At 40.5% G+C, this 21825-nt stretch overlaps 1 protein-coding gene across 4 annotated transcripts; it reads left to right on the top strand.

Annotated features, from left to right (window-relative positions):
- Window positions 1-798: 798 nt before the first annotated feature.
- On the top strand, window positions 799-19623 carry palm1b (paralemmin 1b). 4 transcript variants are annotated; one of them, XM_067479011.1, is made up of 6 exons: window positions 799-1319; window positions 12329-12404; window positions 13165-13245; window positions 16860-16975; window positions 17146-17216; window positions 17466-19623. In XM_067479011.1, the coding sequence occupies exons 2-6, from the start codon at window positions 12330-12332 to the stop codon at window positions 17843-17845; spliced, it is 723 nt and encodes a 240-aa protein (XP_067335112.1). In that variant the 5' UTR covers window positions 799-1319; window position 12329; the 3' UTR covers window positions 17846-19623. The 4 variants fall into 4 exon arrangements, with proteins under 4 accessions (XP_067335112.1, XP_067335113.1, XP_067335115.1 ...); XM_067479012.1 differs by having other exon boundaries at window positions 805-1319; window positions 12329-12371; XM_067479014.1 differs by lacking the exon at window positions 799-1319 and adding an exon at window positions 3460-3478 and having other exon boundaries at window positions 12329-12371.
- Window positions 19624-21825: the final 2202 nt, after the last annotated feature.

The following is a 21825-nucleotide window of genomic DNA, read 5'->3' on the forward strand; positions in this document are numbered from 1 at the left end:
AGATGTAGAAATGTAATTCATCAGTCAGCTTCTTATATTATCACCACTAAGAGACGGGGTGCATGAACACATCATTTTCTGTCAGAACAGTTTCAGTAAATTCAACTTAATTTTCGATTTCCAACTAATATTTAAAAACCAAGAAGGCCTGATAATGTCCCTGATTCAGGAATATGTCCAGAGACAATGATGTGCACTAAATTGCATTCAAACAATATCAATGTTTGTAATTGATAGTAACAATGCGGACCAATGATGAAATGTGCATAACCAAAGGTCACTTATTTATCAATTTAAAATATAAACATATAATCGTGTTAGTTTTGTGAGTTTGGACAAAATTCTCGAATGTTTAAACAAGCAATTTCTTGATTTTCCAACCATCACCAATAAACTGGCAGCCACAGAAGAAATTCATACAAGAAAACTGAAAGAATGACGGTACGTATCTGCAACACGAGCACCGCCTGCTGGATGTTGGCTGAAGGTGCACCCTGATCTGAGGCTGCATGTGGAAGAATCAAACCAAAAAATAAATCAGTGTTTTGTTTTGTTTTTTAATTGACTGCACAATAAATCAGTATGATTCTTACCTAATAAAAAAATTATAACGCACAAACGATTGACTTTAAAGTCATTCAGCCTCAGAGCCTGAGGTTATTTATGCGCAGCACAGCTCTACGGTGTAAATACGTTTCGCCATGGAGCCACTAGATGGAGACGTGGTGCAGCACAACTGGAAGAATGGTCCTTTCTCCCTCTTTAATGAGAACTGCTTCGGATCCCAATTTCAGGCTGCACGTCTACCTGTCTCCTGCAGCCCTGAAGCAGACAGGCTGGTTCCTTTAGACGTCATATGATAAGGTTGGAGTAGAGCCAGCAGGGCCCCGTTTGGAGAGGAGGACCCATTTCTCAGCCAGGGCCCCCTTTATCTCCACAAGGCAGAGGAGGCGTATCCTTTTCCCCCTCTGCGCTCCCCTCCACACACCACTCTGTCCCTCTCTCACCCCTACACTAACTAGTCTACAACCTGCTTCAGACGACGCCCCACGGCCCATGAGGTTTTTACACCAAGGGCAGAGACCAGTCCGCCGCGTGTCTTCTTCTTCTCTCGAGAGGAAACTATCGCTGGGGTCTGTGCGCGCAAGCTGCGCGTGGCATCACCTCAGCAGCAAGAGACAGGGTGCCAGTCAGAAGAAGAGCAGGAGGAGGAGAGGAAAGGGGAGTAAGAGGATTCCGAATTGACGCTCAGAAATAAACAAGAAGACACCCTGTTTGGAAGACGTCAGCGGCGGGAAGCGAAAGGGATCGTCATTTGAGTAAGTCGTCTTCTTGTGACTGACCTGCTTTTGGTGATTTGTCCAGCGGCTGGTTATGCAGCAGCGAAATATTTCAGATTCCCCCCCCCCGCGGCATCCTTTGACAGGAGGGGTGACAGAGGGATGGAGACAGGAAAAAACAAACAAACAAACAAACAAACAATCAATTAACCAAATATTGGCAGGATATTCTCAAGGATACGAGTGAAATAGCTCACTGTAAACACCGCATTAATATGAGATTACAACTCGTAATCGCAAGAGGCGCAGCAACGTTCAAGGGACACAGATGCACATCCAGAAAAAAATAAAAAGAAGCTCACAGGAAGGTGCAGGCGCAGGTTTTGCGGTGAATCATAAAAAACAGCTGTGTTTTTCTGTCATGTCAACAGCCTTTGTGGCCTTTACCACATTCACGCCATGATACAGCCAGGCCGACAGGTGTAACAGGACAGCGTGTTTACGCGGGTGCCTTTGACGAGCCGTCATGTAATATTGATCTGTTTGCGATGAGAAGGGTTCAGGGTGTCTCTAACCCCCCCCCCAATTCGCATCGACGGTGATTTTCCAGTGGCGCCAGCCGTGCATGGCCGTCACTGCACAGGGCGGGGGGAGACAGAGATGCTGAGTGCCTGCAGCCTGTGGCGGAGAAGAGAGGAGAGGAACAGGGTATTTTATGGTGTGTTGTGATGTGAGCAGTCTGCTCCAACATGGCGCGCTCGAGTTGATAAACCTTGGGCCATTACATACTCACGTCTGGAATTCACACTGTGCAGTGGACCAGGGTTTAGGAGAGCAAAGAAATGAGACAGTGCATCTCTAACTGCCTGAGGTTTAGCTCAAATTAATTCCTGCTCATGTTGCCATTGGTGATGGAGTCTGACTTCTCCATAAACTGTTTATGTATTAAGGACGCTTCTATCTAGGTCCCTGAATAGAACAATGTAAATTGGACCAACTCCATTAATTTTACTCTGTTTTTGTATTTATGTTTGATCACAGCAGGTATAGGCGCAACCAGACAAAGTATGTTTGTGTTTGCTCTTGCGTTCATTGTTTCTCTCCTGGGTTTCTGCCCTGTGAACTGACACGACAACATCTTTGTTTACCAGCATGTGCACGATGATAGCTTAGAGTCCATAAACACAACACACCCACGACATTTCTGGGAGAATGAGTCCTCAGAGTACAGACATCAACCCTTTGTTTTAATCATCTAAATAGCTGGAGTGACACCTGTTTGATTCCTGGAAAAGGTGAGAGGAGTGTACTTTGGAACAAGTAGATAGGAAAATAGCAGTAAACCTTCCAAATGTAATGGAAAAAGTAATAACAATAATGCAATAAGTAAAGCACTTCGTTTCAGAATGATCAGATTTATGGATCCTATTAGTTGTCATTGTCAAACGTAGCAGAAATGTTTCATTGGTTATCACAAAGTGCACTAAAGACAAGGCAAATAAACTAAATCTAAATCACTACTCTAAAATATAATCCTTGTGTTACATGAATGACTTTGAAAGAGGAAGACTTACAGTATCAGCACCACATCTTTGGTATTGGTGTGTCGCACCCTTTATTATCTGAGCTCGACCTGTTAAGTTCACCACAGGCCTCAGCTTGTCCACGTGTGACCTGAAGGGGTGGCTGCTGTGTGTCGTGTCAGCAACTCGCAGTGGAGCTGACAGCATGTTTCTGGTTCACCCAGTCATCATTCTGCATGATGGCTCCAGACAGCCACATTCATCTTAGTGTGTGTGTGTGTGTGTGTGCGTGTGCGATCATAAGACTGTGAGTGTGTATGTTTAGATATGTGCACATTTTAATATGTTTTTGTTATTTTGAATGTACATTTATCATTGGAGAAACAAAGGAAACAGTGTGTGCGTGTTTGTGTCGGGCAGCGTGATGGCGGAGTGGGTAGCACTGCTGCCTCACAGCTAAAAAGTCACCAGTTTGAATCTACCTGCTGACTGCGGACTGCATATTAGGTTTATTGGTGACTCTAAAATGCGTGAACGTGAGTGTGAATGGTTGTCTGTCGGTGTATGTCTCTCTGTGTTGGCCCTGAGGTAGGCTGGTGACCTGTCCAATGTGTACCCCGCCTCTCGCTCTATGACAGCTGGGATAGGCTGCAGCCCACCGCAATCCTGAACAGGGTAAGTGGTTAACGATAATGGACGTATGGGTGTTTGTGTGAGTGCTGTCTGCTGACCTTGTAGGCTCGGACGGGTCTACTTTTGCTAATTTAGCCTGACTGGAAGGTCCTAATCTTGGACTTCCAAAGAAAAATTAGGTGGAATGTGACTAAGTAAAACTTAGTACCAACTGAAGTCTGGCTGTCAGTGAGCTCTGAAGCCTTGTTTGCTCACAGAAATCCTCAGTGCACAGCACAGGAAGAAAATGTTCATATTGAGCAGTTCTTTTGGAGTGAAGGAGCAGAATGTTTGCCAAAGAGAACACACTCACTAACCGCCCAGATAAATAACAAAAGTTATCTATGGAACTGCATCGCTGCTGATATTAAAGGACGTCTTCGCTGATTTTTAGGTTGGGTAGTACATGTACATAAATACCATTGAACCTCCCATTGACTTCCCTATATCAAAATATCTCTCTACTTCTAGCTTAGAAATACCTCCAGGTGACATCACTTGGAGTAACCTTCAGTTCAGATTATGTCATCTTGTTGCTCATACTATGGAGTTTGTAATTGGGGTCAATCTGCTTTTCAAGAGCTACTCCAGGTGACATCATCTGAACTCCTAATGATGAAACTCCTCTGGGTGATGTCATCTGGAGGAGTTTTATAGCTAGGAGCAGAGAAATATTTCAATATAGGGAAGTCAGAGAGAAATTTAAAAGCATTAATTTAAACTAAACCCATAGAGAGCAAGTTGAAAATTGGTGAAGACGCCCTATAAAACCATAAAGATGATTTATTATTAATTACAAGCCAATGCACTTTTACCCTGTCTGTTAAGTTGCACCAAGAGCAGCTTGAAGCCACATTTGTCATTTGTCCACAAATGCATCTCTCAGTGAATGTTAAAGTTACTCTGTTTCTGCTGGGAGGAGTAAATGTGCAACTGTTTGCTGCCCATTTGTCATATGAACCTAAAAATCGATGGAACGTTTGTTGGTGTTGGGTTTGCGAACTTGATTCTGCTTCACCCAAGTCATCAGGCAGTGAATCAGTGAATGTAGGTTTATTGAAAACTTTTTCATCAAAAGTGGGGGCAAAAGGTGAAATATTTTAATCTAAACTGCGTGATTGCAATTTCCTAGCATTTTGGCACAGCCTTATTAGTGGAGGACAGCAGTCCTCTCACGAGTTCACATCCTGCCCTGGGCGATCAGCCCTAGAGTGATGGATGCTGCTAATTTCCCTCACTGGCCTTGCTGTCATTAAGAAACCATCTATGAAGTGTTTACAAAGTCAGATCAGTAGAGTCCTCTTGGAAAATGAATGACATGCATTACAAAAGCCCTTACAGTTACAGTTTTGTGCTGAGAGATTGTACAGTATTATAGAGTAAAAGAGGAAGTGGAAGTGAAAGCTTGCTCAGCAAGCATGCAGAACGATAAGGAGGAACATCTGGGCAGATCCTAGAGATGCAAGATATTATTAGATAATATGATGTAATCCACCTTGCCCCTCTCTATCTTCCACATTTTCTCTCTCTATTTATCTTGCTCTCCTCGATAGTCACCTTTTCTTTTTTCTGTTTATCTCTTATTACCCCCCCTTCTTGCTGCTTTGTCATGACAGATAAGGGAATGGAGGATTTGTTTTTTCACTCTTTTCCCAGGAGATAGTGTGTCTTCTGATAAACTGTCATATTTGGCCATTTTATTCTCTGAGGGAGTTGTACAGTGCGGTGTGTGTGTGTGTGTGTGTGTGTGTGTGTGTGTGTGTTTGTTTCATTCACCCCACCCAAAACATGCGCACTCCCACACACTCATGACGGTCATCACTGTTGTTGCAAAGATGAAATCAAAAGCCCTATTGATAAGCAACACCGTGTGATTGTCCTTGCACACACTTATACACTAGAACATCTGATTTTAGGGGAATGAGGAGAATGAGTACTATATCTCTAAAGTTAAATTTTATTTTACTTTATTGCACAGGCTAATATGGGACAAACAAACATAAGCATAAACAATTCCTGAGCCTCTTGGGAGCCTTAAGTGGGGATTGGGCTCTTGTCTTAAGGGGAAACCTCTATTTGCCCTAATGGTTCCTGTGTTAACCTTCAAAGCCTGCTCCAATAATGCAGGTCCATAGGCTTCCTATATCCGGATGTATATGTAGTTTGCTTATTGACCACAGAGGCAGAGAGCACACCGGGACCAAAGACTAAGTACACTATGGAAATTGATTTAAAGTAAACATGTTGTCAGCAGGTCACTGCTATCACAAGAAGATGCAGACTAAGATACAAGTTAATTATTAGAGTCATTTATTTATTATACTCTACCTCTCCTAACATCTTGAAGCACATTTAAGCCTTAATAATTGGAGACACCAACAGGCATTTGAGATATTTTTGTACAATGGGTTTGGCTGATCTCTGGGTTGGGACACTTAGATTCAAAAAAGGACGTGGAAATCCATTTACTCTAATGTAGCTGTTTTTAAGCAAGTGGAACTGTGGCCAAACATTAGCCAATTTTGACAAGATTCACTTAAACCCCTGCTTGTAGGTCAATACAAACTAATTAGTAGGTGTGGAGCTAATTACATTGGAGTTTACAGAAAATATGACCCGTGCCAGACCCACATCCAACCCTGGGTGTGAAAGAAGCATAGCAAAAGAGGTTTGGCTGATTTCTTTTTCACCCTGAATAGGCTGTCAGAAAGCCATTATCACGCTCAACCTTACAGCTGAAATTGGATTTTCTAAATATCCCTGATATCAAAGAGGCTATAGACATTTTCTGTAGTCTACGAGCTGAACCTGTTCCATCCTCTGGGCAGTTGGGTCAGAAGTGATTTAGAATCAGTTTGTATTCCCTGAATAAAATGTAACAGGTACAACTCCACAGATTTGCAGTGTAAAGTTTGAAAGTGATGAAGGTCGAGTGTCAACAATTGTAGAAGATCAGGCCTCCAGGGAGAATACACTGATCATCCACAACATTAGGTACACCCATACAATTTAATGCAAGCCAATACTGCCGCTCTGCCATGAATTCTGCTTTTATGAGGGGGTAATTTCTCCGTTTTTATGTTGAAACTGTCAGAAAGGTGATTATTCTACTATGTGTTTATTATTGAGGTCACAGTGGGTGGTGGAGTCATAATGGAGTACATTATATGAAGAGGTGGCTCTAATGATAGTGTTATGAAGTTCATAGACAAGGGATGCGGTATGAGTAATACAACCTCTGAGCCTTTACAATTTGCTAGTAAGAGGCTTTATGCTTTGCTGGATATCAGTTTTACGGGGTTTTTAGTTCATTATTCTACCTGCCACTATCCTATCAGTTTTATTTCTGCCAATTTTTAAAGATAAAGCTGGAAAATTAACCAGACTTTAGAAATATAGGCCTGTAGCCCTGGTAAGTATTTTGTGTAAAGTATTAAAGAGTACTGTACTGGCAAGAGTTCCGAATATTTTTTTTGAGAATTCTTTTAATGTTAGCACCACTATTGAATAGAGAGCACAGCAGTATGACTCCACCACCCAAATTGACCCTTATATTAACACCAAAGAATTATTAATTTCTGACAGATTCAACTTAAAAATGAGGACGTTTTAACCTTGTAAAAGTAGGATTCATGTTAGAGCTGCTGTGTCAGATAGCAGATGGCAGATTCAGTGGCAGTAAATTTACAAAAGCTGGAGCAATAAAAGAGTTATATTTTTTGCACATTAAGTACTTATCAGAGACGTTTATATTGTTGCAAAACAAAAAATATACCTTTGCCACATTTCCAGTTATGCCACAATTCCACTCATCTGAATCAATTCAGTGGTTAGTACACAGACAGCACTCATCAGCCTGTGAAACAAAATGCTTAATGTGTTCGGTGGCTCTGGAAGAGATTTGTCAAGTCAGAGGAAATAATCCTGTAGATGTCACCAGGGTTATCTGTATGTGAGCTTAAAGACTGCACACCTTTCAGGTTTGGGTTACTTTTAAAGGGATCTTTGCCAGATGGGAAGAGTATTATGGAAACGTGCTTGTGAAAGTGTCATAGCTCATCTACACTGTTTTTTTGGAGCTTGACTCTTACTACAGTTGCAGTTTGAGCTATTAAATATTGTTTGCTGCAAGTCCCACAACAGTTGTGTTAATACTAAATCACAGTGGTAGTTTTACTGCTCTGTCTCTGTTAAATATTTTAACATATAAACAAATACTTTTATATTGAAAGTTACAGTTCATTGTTCTTGTTGGGGCCTGTTGAAAAGTTGAACAAGCACAATGTTAAACCTGACTCTAACTCCTCTTTGACCTCCTCATCTCACCCCACAGTTTCTGTGTAGCTTCTCATTTGTCCTTTTAACAGTGTTTTAGCCAGTATTTCACTCTCAAATGTCCTGACAGAGCTGTTATTGTGGGCAGCATCATGGTGGGGTAGGGGTGTGTGAGCTGTCCCACCTACCTCCTGGAGTACTAACACATGGCCTCAGCTGAGTAACTTTAGTTCCTATTGGCACTGAATTGTTTATGTGTTTTGAGCCTCTGATAGAAGATGTGTAGTAGTGGAGCAGCCGTGCGTGTGTGTGTGTGTGTGTGTGAGCCAGGATTATTGTTGCCCCCGTGCTCCTCTGGCCTTAAGGAAGGAAGCTGTGGAAGTGGGGAGTAGAGAGAAGGAGAAAGAAGTGGCACTCCAACACAGTGTGTGTGAAGAGGATTCCAAATTAGTTTCCTCTTCCAGAGTCACTCAGTTTTCCAATCCAGGACTTGGGCCATTAAGCTCAAGAGTCATTTTCTCATCATCATTCTTTTCCAAGAGCAAATGTTTCTGTGCCATACAGTTTATCAATGTGTGTGTGTGTGTATGTGTGTGTAGTCAAAAAGGGTCTAATCACACCAGGGATCTAGTCCTGATTTTAGCATTAAGTGATAGTAAGCACAGTGATTATTAATAAAAAATGTTCTTCATATTTCATCTTCATTTCTACAGATTGCTTTTGCTCCTTTGTGTATAATGGGACTGCACACGATCAGTTGAAAGGTTTCTGGTGCTACAAATTAACACCTGAGTGAACACATTTTTAGAAGCGAAAAGGACTTGATGGAAATAGGCTGTTAGAATGTGCACACTACCATTGCATAAATAGAACCATTAGAGGCTATTTAAAAGCTTGTTTTTGTGACCTGAGCTGCCACAGGAACGTGCGTAACATAAAATCAACACTGTGTAGCTTCTCTCCTACACGTCTCATGGATGACACTGGTTTCTGATTAGTCTCTACCTGGACGCCGCACTTAAGGTTAGGAGTTCTCTTCAGTATTCACGTCCGTTTAACATAAAGGATGTGGTTTAGTTTATATGATATAAATTGCAGAATACTGTCTTTGACACTCGGCATTGGGTGCAGTGTTTTCTAGTCTAAAAATATAGATTGCCGTTATTAAAGAAACCTAAAAAAACAACAACTGGGAGCTACAGTATAACAGGAAGAATATTTAATGTGTATGATTTTTGGCAATTGATCTAATGCACTAGTGAAATTTTGAGATGGGACTTTATTTGTGGAATTAATTTAAAAACACAACTGGCCCCATTTATATTATAATGAAAGAACGTGAACAAAAAATTATATTTATAAACTCAGTAGAGTAATATTTGGATGTTGTGTCTTAATATGTTATTGTCACTTTCAATCAAGCTAAAGACATCTCATATGGTTGTAATATTTTAGGTGTCAGCTCAGTTCAGGCATTGTGCATGGAGTGGATTAATATTATAGCACTGTTGCTATAAAACCTGCTTTAACAAATCCGTCCCCCTGTGGATGTGTGAGCGTGGGAGGCAGGATCAGAATCAGCAATGTTCAGTTCCAGGTTGTTGTGGTGTTTGTTTAAGATAATCCGAGATTAGGGGTGCCGACGGATAGACATACTGATGGAAGACCTGCAACTGTGCCAGAGTCACAGTGTAACTAGTCTCATGAACAGACTGGTCCTGCGTGTACTTACTGGGTGTTTTCAAAATAAGACTGTGTAGCATAAAATGAATTCATTTCTTCTTAGAAATTGTTCTCAGTGAGTTTACAGAAACAAAAAAAAATGTTGTTACAGCCAGTTACACTAACATTAAGAGGTGGAAAGGTGATGCTTTCATTAACGGGGACCAGTAAGGTTTTATGTCTAATCTGACTTGCGCATCTTACCAGTTTGGTGGAGAGAAAATCATCTCTTCTCACCTTGGAAGTTAAAGTTTTAAATGCAAGTTAGGCTTTAGGTCAAATATGATAGCTCTAAACAAAGGCACTCAGTAGATTTATTATTAATTTAGCACCATAGTCATAAAGGTAATTACCTTTAGGGCATTTTAGCACAGAAAGAGAATATGTACTGCTGGTGCCAGATTGCTAAGAGCACAGTGCCATTAGAAGCGGACGCTGGTGCTCTATGGATGCAGTTAATGTGTTCCTGGAAATGCTCCAGTAGCAGTGCACTCAGCACAGGGTATGGGAGTGTTTTTTTAGTCCTTTTCCCTGACTTCTGCCATGCACCTGCCCTGACATATTGTCAAATAGAGCACACCTTTTAATGTGTTGGCTGAGTGTAAATCGGCCAGCTAAGGCCCTTTCCTCTGTCAGTCTTGTCTGACTAATGCTGCCAATCTATTATATTTATCTCTCTGTCTCTGCTGGCCTGTCTGACTGCTGTCCTCCCCTAGATGTCTTCCTTTCTAAGACATAAATGTAATTACTCTTCTAACTATGCTGCAGAGATGAATGTCTGTGTGTCTGCCTTGCTTTCTCTCTGCTTGTCCATAATTTATGAACGCGACAGCAGAGCAAAGGCCCACAGTGTACATCATAAGCATTAATCACAGCTGTAGCCTAGAGAAGCAGGTCTGATATTCAGAAAATCCCAAAACTCAGGTTTGCTATCGGCCTCGGTATAAAAGCATTAAACAAACTGGCAATTAGAGCAATAGTTAGAGTTAATTAGTGTACAAGTTTCCTGTATTTTTAACAACTGATGTCTCTGAAAGACGTAAACGACACTAATGGAATAAGGCCTGACTCTTTCCGTCCTTGCTTCCATGCAGTTTCGGCCTCGCAGCTGAACTGAGCCTGAGTGCTGCCTCGGCTCTGCTCATGCTCATGACCTTTTCCAGATCAGGATGGCCGGTCATTTAATAACAGACAGAGTTTAGCCAGTGCTTCCAGGCCTCCTTCATACCGCTGATGAACTAATCCAGATGAGTTCCCAGATGCTCAGTGAGTCCTGAGGGCTGGGAAAGGGAGAGGACTTGGAGAAAAAAAGAGGATATAAAACATTCCACACAGAACGCTACATGAAGTCATACAGTCTTAATGACACAATGAAACTATAATATTGTTTAGCAATTATCGATATCACCCAAAGTGCATTTCATTTTTGGCCAGATTTTAGTCAGTGTATCTCTAGATGCCTTTTTAGTTGTCAGTTTCTGCTGTATCAGTGTGAAAGGGGAATATTACCGAGAATGTTCCTAGATGTTATTGGTGTGTGTGTGTGTTTGTTTGTGTGTACTTGGTGGGTTGATCAGATGATAATGGATTTACTTTTTCTCAGAGGGGTTACCATGTGATAATAAGTGGCTTAGTGATAGAGCCAAAAGCATTTTGGTGTTTAATGTTATGTTTGCTCCCATGCAAAAAAGCAATAATTGTGCACTGTAGCCGTGCAGGTTACAGAGGGGTTGTTCACGTATTTTTATAAAACTTCAGTGCTTGGACAGCGGAAGAAGCATGAAAGGAAATGTGTGTTCATTATGTTCAGAGAATGGCCAGTGTTGTTTCACTGAATAACTTTCTGTGGGATAGAAAACATTTAGCAATCAGACCAAACCTGTATCTAGGGTAAGCTAGGGGGGTATTATCTATTCATATGCTGGGTTCTTCCTAGCAATTCATGCTTTGTGAGATCTTAGTTGGAAAATAATGCAAGCAAATTCAGATGTTAACAGCGGGGGTCCTGGCTACCCATCAGACAGGGTGACACAATCCAACACTTTGAACACATTTTATTTGGCTGTGGAAAGGGGTGGGTGTATGTAGAGATGTTTTGTCATAGCTTTTGGTTTTCAGGGGTTCTTGTTATTGTAGTCTTTGAGACATGGTCACATCACTCCTAATCTGAATAATTTGTAAAAATCTCACTCACTTCTCTTTGACATGATTATATATGATCCACACTACACTGAATAGTTAACAGCAGCATATAACACTCATGGTACCCTAATAACTACACAGTTCACATTGTATAGACTCTAATTTGTGACATAAATATCTCTTGCATGCAAATAAATGTGATTTGGTTGCAATTCTTCTGAATACATACAGTATATTCACTTAAGACTACCCCAGTATCTCTCATTTTTTCTAGTAGAACCAGATTAAACCACAGAGAAAAAAGGTGTGGTAAGGTGAGATCTTTTGATCTTTTTGAGAGCAATTTATCGTGAGATTTGTCCCGTTTCACAAGTCCCATGTCACAAGTCTTTCCCCTCTGGCTTCAGCTATGCTTCCGTCCATCCTCCATCCTGAACCTCTGGTCTGGAACCGATTAGAGCAAGAATTTCCAGCAGCGCCCTGCTGGCACATTAGTATGCCTTCATTGACTCTTCCTAACAAGAAAGAGACACTGATTCAGTGCAAAATGATATTTAACAGATATTTAACCTCAGTCACTGGGAAATTGTTCAAAAAGTAAATGGCTGGTGATCAATTAGTATAGTCAGGAAAAGCCGTTTCTCATTGTGTCATGTGTGGTTGTAACTCTGCCTCTTTCTTTGTCCCTCTCTATCCTCCCTCCCTCCCTCCCAGGATGGCTGAGGTGTCACAAGAGGAGAGACTCCAGGTCATCGCTGTAAGTTTGTCCATACGACACACCCTTACAAAGGTGTGTGTGTGTGTGTGTGCATATTCTGCATGCAGACGGTACATCAGTACACACTAATGACTTTCCAAACGAGAAATCATTGCTGCTGGTCAGTTACTGACCACCCATCTTAATGACTCACCCTTTTAGATCCCTTCCCCTTTGCCCATTAGTGGACATCGGTTATCAGCATCAGTAATGTAAAAGCTACAGCGGCCTTTTTCTGTCTGGCCTTGAGTCTTCCTTGCTCTGTCTCTGTTTGTTTTCATTCTTCTTTTTTTTTTTGACATATTTTTTTTTGTTGAGATACCAGATAGTAGTAATATGTTTACAACTTGGGGCAGACATAGCGTAATAACGAGAATAAGTGATAATTAGTATGTTTATTAGTAACATAAGTATCACTGAATACAATTTAGATTTTCAACACTAGAGTACAAAGATCTAATGGTTTGATTGCTCTTTAATGTAAAAGAAATCTTGAAATTTACCTTACATTTGAATTGGATTCTATTCCTATGAATATACAGTGTGTAATGCACCTTTACGTGTAATTCGACCTGGTTTGGTTTTCATACTGCTATTCTTATGTAATTCCAGTCACATTGACTCGCACATAATTAGAAATCATTTGCAACACTGCCAAAGACTAGTTCTGGGTATTGTTCTGAATATTTTTTATTGATGGCCCAAAAGATATCTGGCTAATTGTACGGAAATACAAACATTGGAATTATAAACATGGCTGTGGAGTATTCAGAAAGTTTATGTGTGGTTATAGGAGAAAAGGAAGAAGCAGACCGAGATTGAAAACAAGAGGAGGCAGCTGGATGATGACCGGCGGCAGCTCCAGCATCTCAAGGTACACGCATACTCACTTCTGCATGCATATGCAATTTGCATGTACTTTTGAGAATACTTGGTATATTAATAATTAGTATATTTATGTCACACAACTGAAAAGAGCACAGGTGGAACGTTCGTTTGATGCTGTTAAGGAGACAGCGAGTGGGGCTGTGATGCTGTTCTGCTGTGCAGAACCTACTGTGCTTTACAACTTTGCCACAAGATGCAATCAGAGTCTCTAAACCTTTGCACAGTCTAGTTTCTCCCTTCCAAAGGACCAATGCTTTACTTACTTAACACTTTAATGAGCTTAGTTGTGGCTGTTGGACACATGTTTCCCATTAAATAAATCTGTTCCAGGGAAGATCATTGAGGGAATTTTCTGCATTGTGCAGCTTCAGTTTATTTCCTAACACCCAAAAACATTATAGCATGGTGATTAGAGTACCTGCTACTTAAATACACACTGAGAGTTGACGTTCCTAAACAACTGGAAAGAAGATCAATGTATGTATTGCACTGGCTTAATTCCTCATGGCAGTACACATACACTCACTTCCTCATCCTTATCTGTTGCTTGCAAAAGCTGCCAGTCCATTGTTTTAGGGAGAAACATACTGTCCCATGTCCCTATGCTTAAACCATCTTAGATGTATATTTGGATTTTGCTTATGTTGACTTTGTTTTGTATCATTATTTAATCATTACCTTAACCTGCTAATTTCACCATCTGGTATCAATGAAATACTGCAAGTGCACTGAATGAACTGCTGTATTTCCAGAGAGCCACTTATTCAACCTCCTAATGAAATTCAGCTTTGTTTTAAATGTATCACAGCCAATACGCTCATTACAGTAACGTATTAATTACCTGAAATACAAACAACCTCTCGCCACCCCTTGAAAACAAACTTGAAACACACTCATGATCAGTCCCGTGCTTTCGGTAATCGTGTGTGTGAAACACCTACACAACAATCAGTTCAATGCAGCACGATACTCCCTAACTGCTGCTGTCACGGAATGTTCAGAATGGACAGCAGATAACACCAGCAGCTCCTCCACATGCTGTTTATACACACACACTCCCTCAAACTCACACATTCAAACCTACATGCAAGTGGACACACACAGTCATCGTACTGGAGACCAGGCTTTTGTCAAGCGTGTGTGTCAGCACTATCAAAGCTATTTCAGCCAGGGACAATTCAGCGGGTCAAAGATAAGAGCAAAGGTTGTGGTGTGTTTACGCCTGCGCAACCAAAAAGCCTGTGACCTGTCCTGCTGCCCTGACATGCTCCCACTTTTTCTATTTTCAGACCAAACTTTTTTAAGTGAGTATTCGTAAGAGTGTGTGTGCGTGCGTGTGTGTGTGCGTGTGTGTGGTCATTTTTGTTTGTGCTGCTTCATGAAATAACACAGAAGCTTCAGACAATGCAGACGGCTTTAGCAGAGGAAACAGATTTTTGTCCCACTCCCACCAACAGGAAACATCCCTTAAACCCACCGCACCCCATATTCCTCCCTTACACACACACACACACACACACACACACACACACACACACACACACACGCATGGAGGAAGTGTAATCACGTAGTACGACAGCATTGGAAGGTTCTTTGTTGAAAACCCCAGCAAATGTTCTTTTTTCAGAGACAGTGATTGTGTGGAAAACCTAATTAATGTCTCAGTTTACAGACCACACTTTTATAACCGTGTACCTGCTCCACCATTCAAACACACTGCATACATATACATCCACACAGGCTCACAGTGAGATGAGGTAATACAATGTTGTTACACAGAAAGCATTAGCAGGAGTTCTGTTTTTAATTAGTTTGGCAGATAAGATTGTGCAGGCAGCAGTGAACAGGCCCTATAATTAAAACCCAAATGTCAACATATTTTGTCTGAATATAGAAACCATACATTTTAGAATTGCAATGCTTTTACAATGTTACTAAATTAACTTTTGCTTGTTGCTTTCTTTATTAGAGTTTGATTAAAAAATCAACTCCACTTATATGTCTATATGATCTAAATAAAGCTGGAGCCATCAGCTGGTTAGTTTAGCTTAGGTTGGTTACTTTTAAAAATTTAAAAGCTAAAAACATGTTTTTAAATCTGTGGTCAACAAAATATTACATTTTTGATTGTTTCTCTGCAGAAGGAGAGATGCTAAATGAAATCTTCATACAGCTGTCAAGTACATTTGGATATGTGTGTGTGCGTTTGTGTGTGTCTGTATCACAGTTCCGCCCTTTGTCTGCTACGTTAACAGCTTTTACGCCAAAGAACAATAGAAAGACACATAACTTCAGTGCTCCAGCTTTACAACTGTCTGTGTAGACATTGCGTGTATGGTGTGTGTGTGTCTGTGTGTGTGTGTGTGTGTGTGTGTGTGTGGTTGTGCACGAATGATGTCAGGCAAAGGGGCAGTAGTAGGGTGTGGTGAGAAAAGGAGCAAGACTGAGAGAGTAGAATGGGAGAGAAAGGGGGAAGCAGGATTAGATTAAGTGCCCAAGAGACCAAGCTGGGCTGGGGTATGAAGAGTGTTGAATTACACCGTGTGAGTGTGTGCTGTGAAGCTCTGTACAGCTCTGAAGCTGAACAACTCAGTGGAGTAAGTAAAAGTTGGAACAGAACCACAGGCATGGTGAAAAAACAAAAAACATAGGAATACATAAAAAATTGAGGAAGACACAGCATGACATTTACAGTGTGTTTCAAGTTCATGAACTCTGCGATGGATAGAAATGCATACAAGAAAGGGGAAGGGGTGGGTGTTGAGAAGAAAAAAAAATGTGGGGAGTTTCTCTTTAGAAATTCTTGTTGCATCACTGGAGAGGAATTCACATCAAGCACCCAATCCAGATTTTTAGTGAGTAGAGCTTTAGTGGGGTTTTTCTAGCACTTTTCCATATGGAAAGGCTGCCTTTTAGTACTTTGGTATAAGCAAGTATTTGCTTTGATATTAGGTTATGTACCAGAGGGAATGTGGATTGGGAGTTTATATACATTTTATTCCCATGTTGTTGTTTATTGTAATTAACATTTAATATTTAAACACGTTAACAGTTTACTGTCACAATGTGTGTTGGATATATCTTATAATCATTTTCATGGTCCATGAAAAGTTTTTAACTTGCAGTGAATTATCTAGATTTCTTTATCTAGATGTCATGCTCATTTGAATATAATAGGGGAATTATATCTTAGTTTAGCTTTTTCAGTTGGGAGCCAGAAGCATTGATGCTCTGGCTGGGAGCCATAGTCTACTTGGCAACAACAATTTGGCAGCAGTTGAATTTGTGACAGAATTGCTGAGTGGCAGCAGTCAGCAGATCAGCGTTGGACTCGCTCACTGGTAGATTTTGTTGTAGATTAACTAGAGGGTTTGTCTTTTCCTCACTGAAAGCAGCACTAATCTATTTTGAAAGAAATGACACTGGTGTCCATGTGACAGAGGATAATAACATGGAGCGTGAACAAATGATCTATATTGTCCGTTCAACACACACATGCACACACTTATATACAAAAACTCTCGCACCCAAATGTAATGATCAACACCTTTTTCAAATTATTCTCAGCAACATTTCTGTATTTGTGATGTCCACTTGCAGTCAAAGGCACTGAGGGAGCGCTGGTTGTTGGATGGAGCTCCAGCAGAGGAGGAGACTCAGAAGCGTCTGCACGAGGACGAGGTGAAGACCAAACTCCTGGAGCAGGTCATCCTCAGGTCAGGGCAGAACTCCTTTCTTACTCTAGACATCAGTAACAGAAAAGGTTGATCCTTTTGATGATGTTGTGTGGGTTGTACACTGCGTTACGATTTACATGTTAATTTCAATAATTAGTTTGCGTGTGTGTGTGTGTGTGTGTGTGTGTGTGTGTGTGTTCATGAGCCAGGCTGGAACAAGAGATTGAAGAACTGGAGACAGGCATTACAGCCAGTCAGGGTGTGGCCAAAGAAAATGGAGGTAAGCTCAGTACTCATGGCAACATATGATCACACACGAAACCATGGCAATGCAACCTGAACACCTTTTTCACAAAGAGAAAGTGAGCTAATAATGGCCTCTTCATTTGCTCTTTTAAATTGTTCCTCTCTGCCGGATGTCATTAAAACAACATTTCCTTTCTTTCTGTCTGTCTGATTTATAACCTGAACAGCCTCTTTCTGTCTGCAATCTTCTAACATCTCCATGACTCTCTGGTGCTCCCTATAGGTGAGAACGGAGCAGTGCAGACCTCTGGTCAGACCCCAAAGAGAGAGGTGACAGGGATTGAGGCCAAGCTGCTGGGTCCTAGTCCTGACCAAGCTAGCGCAGACAACCCAGTCACCCTGGTGTTCATGGGCTACAAGACAGTCGAAGAGGAGCAGGAGAACCGCACAGCCCTGGGAATGGAAGGGGTGGATGGCAACGTTAAGGCTGAGTTTGTCGTGATTGAGGATGGAGAGGGCAAAGCGGGAGGAGAGGCAGCCTCAGACGAGCAGGCTCCACCCAACGGCAGCATGGTGGAGAAAGAAACGGCCAACGGAGGCGGGGAGGAGGGTGAAAAGGAAAAGGAGAAGAAACATACCTGCAAATGCTGCGTGGTCATGTGAGCTCTGTGCGTGTGCGTGTCTGCAAATGTGTGTGTGGCTGAGTACACACCTGTACCTATGCAGGAGTGCCATTGCATGTGTCTTTATTTGCAGATGTCTGTAACTGTGCTTGTGTGGGGGAGGGTGTGTGTGTGTCTGTGTGTGTGCGTGTGTGTGTGGGTGTGTCTGTGTGTGTGTGTATGTTTGTGGGTGTGTGTGTGTTTGTGTGTCAGGACTGAAAAAAATACAAAAAGCCGAAGTACAGTCACACAGCCAATACACCAACAATGAGAGCCAATACGAGCTCCAGCTCCAACAACAAGAACCGTAAAGACTCATAAGTACACTTTACTCTGTATACTTTCTCTGATATGTATTTGACTTTTGATTTCTATTGATATTTTTCTATTTTTCTGTCTTGACATTTATATTGTATTCAGTAAGTATATCTTTATGGGACTGTGTACTGTAAGTTCATTGTTATTATTGTTGGAAAAAAAGGAAAATGTAATAGCTCTTTGGATTGTACTGCTATCCACTGGGGAAAATCTGGAAATTTTCAATCATTTAAATCAAAACAGGACACAGATACTTAAATATATATATTTCTCTGTGTAGGCCTACCAACTATTTATCTGTCAATTTCATATTGCAATATTGTCTAAGATATTATTTTAAATAGTATTTTAATATATTGATATGAAATTATGTTTTATACAATGTATTTATTGTTTTTGGGTCTCTGTATCATCTCCAAACATTCACTGCATGTAAGCTTGTTAGCACTACCAGATTTGCATTACAATCATTACAAGTGTCTTTGCTTTCTTAGGCTTATATGTGCTCATGTCTTTAGTCACAGCAGTCAGTCTGACAGAAAAGTAATTGCAGTGTTAGACATACGCATTACGTTTTAGAAGAAACCTACAGTTTAGAGGCAAATTAGAACACTGACCACGTTGCAAACCACGTTAGCATTTCTAGATACTGTATGTGACACATGTACATGAGGATCACAACTTTTGTATTTTTGAAATTAGATGGACACATTTTCATTATGACCTCATGGCAAACCACCACGCAATGATTAGAAATGTTTACATATTGTTCTTCCGACCATAGGATCAGTGTAAATCGTATGAGGTAGCACTGCATGAAGCCTTGCAACTTTATGACTTCATCACTTGTTAGGTTTTTACATACTCTCACGTTCACATGAATGTACATGCAGGGGTTAAATTGGGATTCGTTCTACCATAATAAGGAGAGGTGGGCTTGCTCAGCTCATCATTTAAAAAAAAAAAAAAAGCTTTTGTCTCTTTATGAACCAAATAAAAACTGATGATACTCTAAATTCACTGTGTGTTGCTCGGCTGCTGGTTTCTGTCTTACTCGTTCCCAGTTTAACCCCTGACTTAACTTTGATTGTAGAGCTTGGCCCAATAATACAGGAATATATTTATAGAAAAATAAAGAAAATTTGGAGCATTTGAATCCCATTCCTCACAAATATACTAGGCTTTAGTAAAGTTTTAAGCCTAAAAGACAAAGTTGTGCCCAGACACCTGTAAACATTTAGTAATTGCTGCATCAGACAAAGGAAAACAAGCATAGAAAGCATTGCACACTGCTAGCATCACAACAACACAACTGTGCGTTTACATTATGGCAATTTTAAGCCCCAAAAGCCTACTGAAATAGAATTAGGCTCCTTATTTGTTAGGCAGACAGTAGAGACTGTGGCTAGTCTGGGTCAGTGATACTATGTGACAAATATTTCTGCTCCCCCCCGGTTGATCCATGGCTCTTATTCATCACATTATCTCATTAACACATTGTCTCGCTGTCACCGTCAAACACATATGCAGTTTAAGAAAAACCTCTGAAGTTGGTGCTAATCCTGAGCCTTGTCTAACACTCTCTGTTCACCAACTACTGTCCGGCTTGTTCCCTCCATATATCTTATTCCCATTGCCAATGAGGAAGGATTGTGGGAACCCGCCGCCTCCTGCATACATGTCATGAATAAGAGAGTTTCTTGCAACCTCCAGTGCCAGATGCATTCTTTCAAATCCTGCCTACATTTACTATTGCAGAAATGATCCCTTCTAACATTCCAAAGGGAGCTCAACAGATGTGGGCAGATGAAACACAGTCTATGCTTTCCATATGTACAGTTTCACTGCAATTGTACGACTTGCACCTTTGTTTCTTATATCAACTCATTTTTTTTCTTTCCTTTGGCGTCTTCACAAGGCAGTATATTGTATGTGATGTGTGTATTTAAAAACAATAGATGACTACATCTGTGTATTGTTGGTGCCTTTGTCAGATTTAGTTTGTTGGACTCGTCTAGCCCAGGGTTTTTGTTGCTCTCCTCGGTCATGAAGACCCACTGGAAACACTGCCTTTTAATCTGGACCATCACCACATGTGGATAGTATATTACACAATTTTTTTCACACAATAATTATTCATAAATGAGCGTTGGTGCCTTGAATAAATGTTGTATCCTCTGATCTGTGTAACATTTTATATTTGTTTGCTTGATTTTGCTACAACTGACAGAAGTTTTTGTTCCAAATATACATCAAAAACTGGTCTGCCAGGCAACCTTTGTTCCACATTTTGGAGGATACAAAATTTATGCAGGAGACTGACTGACCTTCTGTGTATATACATTATGCACACATAAATATGTGTGTGCATATCTAAAGGAATATGCATACATACAGTGCATACATATACATACTAATACCGAACATGTGCATTTGTTCAATTATAGTTTTGCTAAATAGTGGGTCTCTGGGACAGCAGCAGAAAAAGCAACTGTGTGTTAAACCAATGCCTGTTCATCTATTCTGTGGTCGTCTAAATGTTTAATCTTGAATAAAAATACTGTTTGTTTACAGCAAGTCAGATAAGTGTGTATGTAATTAAGCAAATGTACACATGCTGTAGATAGAACAGCACACATAAGCCACAGTTAATGATGTGTGTGGTTTTGGCATCTTAGTCACCAGAGTCACAGATGGCTGCAGGACACCCTTCTGGGAGATGTACACACAATTATACTCCGATAAACCATCCATTTGTTATGGGAAAACAATTGCATAGTAAATATTTAGAGGAAATTGTGTACAATTGAACACCCTTGATTTAAATAGAAGCAGTAAAGTAAAACAGTAAGGTAAGAAGTGTTATTTAGAAGAGAACAAGGCTTGAAAGATAAGTCCTGGGTTTATTCAAGTAGTAGTACAAACGTACAAATTTGACTAAGTGCACTACCCAGAAACAGACACTAGAGAGCATTTGTCAACTGTTTTGTAAATGAATCCTGCTACAGTATTGTCAAATATACTGTAAGCCTGTGTGTTTGTGTGTGTGTGTGTGTGAGAGAGAGAGAGAGAGAGAGAGAGAGAGACTGTGAGAGTGAATTTAGGAGAGGCATTGTAACAGGGAGGTCTGGTATTCATTATGAAACACAAAAGCTATAATTACATTGTTTTGTGCTGCAGTAGTACTGTCTCTGATAAACTGCAATTTAAAATTCTGTGGAACCCAGACAGAATGTGCTTACAAACTGAATCCACTTTAATCTCTGTGGTGACAAATATTTTACCATTTAATAGAAATAGCAGAACTGTTCAGCACAGGACAGAGAATGTATTATGTCCAGCTTTCAGGTCACAGGCACAGAAATGTTTTTTACACAAGTGCACAAATGAAAAGTGTGAATGTGCTGCATTGGACCAGCAGAGTTTCTGAGGAATGGGAAGGACATGGACATTTTAATTTCAAATTAATTTGTGAGGAATAAAAGAAAATTCCATTCCTAGGAAATCTTTTAAATGGTAGTATAAATAATCCCAGTCAGAACAAGTAACAGTAGTTTTCTTTTCAATAAAATTGAATAAAATTAATTTATCTTAAAAATCCAGTTTTACTCACCCTAACACAACTTTGGAAATGCAGAAATTGACATGTCCTTGGCAGTGTGT

The sequence above is a fragment of the Channa argus genome, chromosome 16 (genome assembly GCF_033026475.1).
Source record: "Channa argus isolate prfri chromosome 16, Channa argus male v1.0, whole genome shotgun sequence".
NCBI classification, from domain to species: domain Eukaryota; kingdom Metazoa; phylum Chordata; class Actinopteri; order Anabantiformes; family Channidae; genus Channa; species Channa argus.